General features: G+C 36.2%; 1 protein-coding gene across 1 annotated transcript; it reads right to left on the reverse strand.

The window, feature by feature from the left end:
• Nucleotides 1-1,678: 1,678 nt before the first annotated feature.
• On the reverse strand, nt 1,679-2,242 carry LOC140840692 (uncharacterized). The gene has a single exon (XM_073207866.1). It carries the CDS (start codon nt 2,240-2,242, stop codon nt 1,679-1,681), a length of 564 nt encoding a protein of 187 aa, XP_073063967.1.
• Nucleotides 2,243-7,272: the final 5,030 nt, after the last annotated feature.

Genomic DNA, 7,272 nt, shown 5'->3' on the forward strand with positions numbered 1-7,272 from the left:
ATATGACATTGGAGATGTCAACTCTGTTCGGTTTGGAAGAGTGTTTGTACGGGATGCCATCTATCAATTTTCTCCTAACTTTATCAATTAATACTACAACACATCGTTTGTTGCTGATGATGCTCCTCCTGTTGATAATGATGAGATAACTGTCGTGTTGAATGGCGGTGTTATCACCAAATTCCCAGTCCGTCCTCACCGCCTGGCTGCTGCCAATTTGACTTCTTTTTATTCGGTGCTGCACAAGACGGCCATCAGAAATTAGACACTGTTCCAATACCACAGTGGTGACTAGGTCGCAAGCTTTTCTTCTATTTGATGTTGGAATGGGTCGCCCCGTTGATTATGGACAATTGGTTTTCAAGACTGTCTTGCAGTTTGCTGAAGGTGGATTGAAGTCCACTCAGTCTTCCATTTCCATCACTGATTTATGGGAAACTGGAATCAAAGGGGTTCCTCAAAGAAGTTGATAAGACCCTTTCTGATTTATGCGATTTGGATGGGTTTTTGCTAAAATTCAAATCGAATTGCTATATAAGGTTTGCTTTGAAATTTTTTTCTAAGATTTTTTAAAATAATAATTATTTTATAATTTTGGGCAGTGTCGGGCGGTTCTGTGTGGTTAAGAGGTTTATTTTTAAAAATGAGAATGGAAGCGAAAATCAAGAATAATGAATTGAAATTCTAACAACAAAATGAAATATTATGATGTAAAGGACAAATATGACATATTATGTGTGGTGGAATGCAGGTTTTACTTCAAATTGCTATCGTATCATTGGTTGTGGTGTGGTTTTAGAATTTTTGGGAAAATACTCTTTTTTTTTTTTGAAAAAGAATTAAATATAACAATGCAGTTTGATTCGATTCGGTCTGATAGGTAAGTACTTTTATTTTTTAAAAGAAAATTTATCGACACTAGCTCTAATAAAAAACTTGAAAGCCTTAAAATTGAACCACGATCGACAACTCGATACATTGTACTAGTATTGCGCAAAATCTTGTATATATTCAATGTTTGTAAAAGTTAGGAGACGTTATAACAAATAACTATAACTAGCAGGTTGTGATATACATAATACGTATTCGTATTATATAATACCAAAGTTAATTACTTAGAAGTTAGAGGGTTTAGCTTTGACTAATAAGTATATAAATTAATAGTATAAATATGTACTATTCTTTTAAGAAAGAAAAATTATACCACAATAAAAAATTGGACTTCATTAATTACAAAATGATCATGAAAAAAATAAAGTATCATATTTTCATGTTAGATGTTCATGTTATGTTATTAATATATGTGCGCATATAAATAAATCTACAAACAAAAATTTAACCTGATATATGAACGCAAATCCTATGATATAAGTACCAAAATACTGAATGATATATGTTTGTATATGAAATTTTATTAATCAATTATATATTCTCCTTCGCTACAATCGAAACCACGTACTCGAACGTAAATGGAAAAAAAAATCAGTCCTATAAAATAACAATAATTATGGCAACAAACGAAACAAGACAAAATACTTATGAAACGTAAAAAAGGAACAGGAAATCTATGAGGCAGGTGGGAGGCAGGTGGGTGCATATTTCGTCCATGATAGACGTGAATGCATGCATGATCCATGGCAGTTTCAGTCATGCATATACGTAAAATGTATTATTATAATCAGTGGTTGTTTCCCTTGTTTTGAAGCCTGAGTTGCTGGTAAAATTGCGCGATAAATTCTTCGGCTTTGGCATCGATCATGTCATCACCGCAGAGTGCATCAAACACCTCGTCCGGATCTTCCTCCTCATCGTCACTAGAATCGATCAGATCGCGGAGGCTGGCAGCGGAAGCGTATTGACTCATTGTCCCGGCGGAGGAAGATGCCGCAGGGGAAGCAGGAGGGATCATTTCTTTCATGTTTTCGGCAGCGTATGGACGTGTGGGGGATGATTCAGATGTGACGGATGGTGGCGACGACGGGATGTTCTCCTGCGAGTGCAAGGGCCGCACCGAGTCCACTAGCTTCGTCCAATTTGTGGGCGTGGATTTGTCATAGGATATGGGATCTTTGGGCCGCTTGCGCATCATGGACAGTGCCGCTTTGAAAAGGCCAAACGCGCCGCTCTTTTTTTTCATCTGTTTCTCCTTTGTGGGCGGTTTCACGGCGGCGATAGGATCCACGGGTGAACCCTCCTCCATGTTGTTGACGTCATTCGTCGGCAATTCACCTGACGTAGTCATTTGATCGATGGATCAATAAATAGGATGAAATCGAAGCCGGTTTAGTTTCTCAGCGATGTCGAAGCCTCTGCCCGCAAATTGCAGGGCAGAGAAGGTGGAGAGAAGCTTTTGGAACGACGAGGATTTGAGGGGACGCCCGACTCCCAGCCTTTATTTATATATATATATATAGAGGAGGAATATATCAGTGCCACACATTTCTTCCAAGTTCCAACCCATATATTTTCCATCTCACATGCAAATTTGCGATCATATATAATTACACTATAATTTTTCTAAATTAATTTAATATTGTAAATTAATTTAATATTAAAAAGATAATATATATATATAGTCTTTTTGAAAATTAATCTAATATTAAATAATATATATATATAGTCTTTATGTAAATTAATCTAATATTAAAAATAGGATATATATATATATATATATATATATATATATATATATATATATTTATATATATAGTCTCTTCAAATATGATTATAAATGTATATGTTAATTTTTTTTATTTAAATCTAATTATATTTGATCTTTAATTATTGCATCTCGGTCTTTGAGTTGATATATTCTTTTTTAACGTTATCGCATTTTTATATGTATTTGTATTTTCATAAAAATTAAGATTTTATTGAAAAAATAATTATTTTATATAATTACGATAGTATACGATAAAAAAAAAAAAAAAGAAGTCAAATTGTCGTTTTGGAGAATTAATGGTGAAAATTATAGTTTTATTTTTTTAATTGGTCGATTTTGGATTTAGTTCTGTAAATTGTCGACGTTTAATTTTTTATACAGTAACTTGGATTTTTTTTGTTAAATTTCTTTTTTTGAAACCAATAAATCTATCAATTTTCATGTAACGAAAATAAAACTCATGTAATTACTTACATTAAAATTCATCTAATAAAAAAAAGGCACGCGATATTTCAAAGCAAGAGGAAAATTTTTTGTCACTAGCTTTGTAATGTCCGGAAATTTAATCCTAGTAATCTATAATTATTGATATATAATGTGATATGATTATGAGAGGATTAATCGGGACACGAAAAGGAGACTACATGTGGAATTTGGAAATCTTGGGCAGAAAGAGTGGCGCCCGAGCGGTAGTTTATGACCGCTCGAGCGCCAGTGGATAGCAAGGAAATGTTTGGGCAGAATGTATGGCGCCCGAGCGGTAAAGAATTACCGCCCGAGCGCCATTGGATAACCAGCGTGGTTCCGGACAGAAGGCTCCGCGCTCGAGCGGTATATTTTGACCGCCCGAGCGCGAGTCATGCAAAATGTGAAATTGCCACTTGGGCACTTGCATGCAAACGTGTATGTATATAGATATATATATGTACAAACATTGATAATTTATTCAGAAGAAATCGAGAAAAGGGTTCTTATATATGTGTTGAAAATCCTTACGCCTTTTCTGAGAAATCCGTCCGTCTGAATTGTAATCCGACTTCGGTACCAAGTTCCTATCAACGTAGACTACAACTGGACGTAAGTTTTGCTACGTTTTGACATGCTTTGAAATTATGATATTGTCATAATTGAATATGATTCATATATGATGTTCTTGACATAGTAGGCATCGTATAATTGAAGTCAGATTGAGAAACGGACCGTTTATGTAATTGTTATGATTTTCGGAGTCGATGTGACTGAGAATTCATATCAGATATGTATTGTTATTGAGATTATGACTAGTAGCGATATTGATGATGAGCTCTGGTATTATATCTGTGATGTTGGGATTGACGGGGTTACTGAAATTGTATTGTCATACCGTCGAAACATCAATGAATTGATGTTGATCAGACTCAGTATTGATTGTGATTATATCGTGATATTGTCGATATGGATTAGATTGTGTCTTGACTTGACATTGATCAGATTATGTGTTGAATTGAGTATTGATCAGAACATGTATTGAATTGAGTTGTTTATTGATATTATATCTGTTCGGTATTGTGATTACCAGATTGGGAATGGACCGAGATAGAGTCGGGACTTCTTCTTCTTCTTCTGAGCGAGAAGACAAAGGTATAAGTCAATGTGGTATTGGGAGATGGACTTGAGTCGGTTTAGATTTGGGTTTCCCTAAATCACATACTTTACTTTATTGCATTGATATTTGCATTGATTGATTGATATACTTGTTTTCTTGAGTTACAGATTACAGGTATTAGAAGAGTAATCTTATGACAGAAGTGCCGTTAGTGGTGGGATCGCCACGGGCACATTGTACGATGTCATAAGATGGTGTATTGGCGGTTGTGCCAAAGACTGTCACTGGATGATTGATTATCGATTTGGGTAGACTGATAGCTTCTTCTATTACTGTTGGTTGATATTATATCGATGTGGATAGATGTATAGCTTCTTCTATTACTGTTGATTGATATTATATCGATGTGGATAGATTCATCGTTCCTTCTATTACTGTTAATCGATGTTATATCGATGTGGATAGAATCGGACCTTGTTCTATTACTGGTAATCGATATCATATCAATGTGAATAGAATCAGGGCTTGCTCTATTACTGGTAATCGATAATATATCAATGTGAATAGAATCAGGGCTTCGTCTATTACTGTTAATCGATACTGTATCGGTGTGGATAGAACTGGAGTCTTTTCTATTACTGTTAATCGATACTATATCGGCGTGGATAGAACTGGAGTCTTTTCTATTACTGTTAGTCGATATATACAGACCGACGTCTGGAACCGGGATCCCTAGACTAGGATTGAGTCTAGTTTGAATTTTGTAGCTACGAGTATTGTTGACAGTGGGTTATTGATTATGTTTCAGATTGTTACATATTGTTGATACCTGATAACATGTTTTATAATTGTTTATATGATTGCATGTTTCATTGATTTATACTGGGAGTTATTCTCACCGGTTTATCCGGCTGTTGTCTTGTCTGTATGTGTACTTGACAACAGGTGGGACAGGTTCAGGGTCGAGGAGATGAGGAGAGATCGAGTTAGAGTGGAGACTTCGGACTTTGATCTGAGATAGGGTTTGAACACTTGACATTAGTTGTTAAACTCTAGTTTGAATAAATGTTTTGTAATACAGGATTTGTATTTTATATACTGAGATGTATATATGTTTTATTTCACTACGTTCCGCAATTTAAAAAAAAAATTTTTAGACCTTGTTTCATAATTGATTAATTAGTCCCAATGGTGATTAAAAACTTGATTAGCGTCCGGGTCCCCACAACAGGTGGTATCAGAGCATAGGTCCTTGAACTGTAGGTTCCTTAGCACTGAGATAGAGGAGAGTGAGCGGGGTAGAATGAGTTTTCTTTCCTTGCATGTGATTGCTAGCATGTGATTGATTATGATGTGGAATTACGTTGTGTATGCTAGCATGATATTATGTTTTACTGCCTGGACTTATATGGCATATGATTGCATATAATGTTGAAACTACATTGTATATGCTATGATTTCAGTATGTTTTTACTGTATATGATGCTACATGTTACCTGAATATCTGAGTTGATTTAGTAATATGTATTATTTGAAACTGGATCAGAACCAATTCTTGATCAGAGGTAAGCTGATCAGGATTGGGATTGAGACGGACTTGTCTCCTGTTATTACTAATACCTGTGATTATCAGATATTCCTCCTAGACGAATTCCAGAACGGGGTAGTACATCGTATGATCAGATGGATGTGTCTGAAACTCTGATGGAAACACAGATGATAAGATTTCAGTCATTTCAACCACCGATTTTGAGGGGTGTTGAGACACCAGCTGATTGTGAGACTTGGCTGGAGGAGATCGAAATGTTGTTTGAATTTCTGGGATTCACAGACGAGTGCAGAATTAAACTGGTTGGGAATCAACTACGGGAAGTCGCTAGAAATTGGTGGCTGGTAAACCGGGAAGCCATAGTACAACGTGGTTTCAGGATTACGTGGAAACTTTTCAAGGTTGAATTTTATCAAAGGTTTGTACCTTTATCATATCGAGAGGATAAAAGAGCAGAATTTGCAAATTTGAGGCAGGGTCCATTGAAGATCGATGAATATTTGGCCCATTTCTTCACCTTGTTACAGTTTGGTCCGCAAGTGGCTAGAAATGATACAGCTGTAGCTGATCAGTTTATCAAGGGCTTGAATCCGGAAATACGCACCTTGGTGACTGTAAAACAACCGAGTAATTTTTCTGATACTCTGAATCGAGCCAGAAGAGCAGAAACCGTTCTAATGATACAAAAAGAAGCTTCATATGTGCTTCCGACACCGATACCCCAACAACTGCCTTCCAGAATTGAGATTGGCAGTAGCAGTGGTGGAAAGAAAGAGATGTTGAAAGTTCAAAAGAAGCAATTCAAGAAGTTTGGGAGCGGTTCATCTAGCTCCAGTGGCTCTAGTCCGAGTTATACTGGAGTTTATTGCAGGAATTGCGGTGGAAGACATTCCACGGAGCAATGTCATGGGGTGACCAGTAGATGCCGTGTTTGTAAACAGCAAGGGCATTTTGCTAGAGTGTGTCCGCAGAAAAGCTTTCGGAGATCTTATGGAGCAGAACCATCTGGTTGTAAAGACTAGGAGACAGACCCAGGACAGACTTGATGAGATTGTAACAGGTAACTGTTCGTTTATGAATATGTTGAATATTGAAAGCGGACCGGTTACGGTGGCCGGAAGCGCAACGGAAGTCAAAATTTTTTAAATTCAAGCAAGAATTTTCGGCCACCATGTATATTGTGCAATATTTACATTTTTCAAACCATACATAGGATGTTTAGAAAATATACCTATCAATCTTTAAAAGATTGATGAATGGCACCAACTTTGTTGTCAAACAACAAAGCTCTTCAAGGCATGAAGATCTACAAGCTCCTCCTCCAAATCCTTGAAACTTTCCTTCAAATTAGGCCCACCACTAACTAGGAAGATCCCCTCATATTTTGCACTAGAAAAATATGAGGATTTTTCAAAGAGAAGTGTGTGTATTCTTCAACAATTGAAGAACACAAAATGAAGAAAAATGGGAGAGAAA

This window comes from Primulina eburnea, chromosome 9, assembly GCF_022965805.1.
Source record: "Primulina eburnea isolate SZY01 chromosome 9, ASM2296580v1, whole genome shotgun sequence".
NCBI classification, from domain to species: domain Eukaryota; kingdom Viridiplantae; phylum Streptophyta; class Magnoliopsida; order Lamiales; family Gesneriaceae; genus Primulina; species Primulina eburnea.

Coding starts and splice junctions, on each gene's coding strand:
- LOC140840692 (XM_073207866.1), bottom strand. CDS start 2,242: ATGACTACGTCAGGTGAATTGCCGACGAATGACGTCAACAACATGGAG.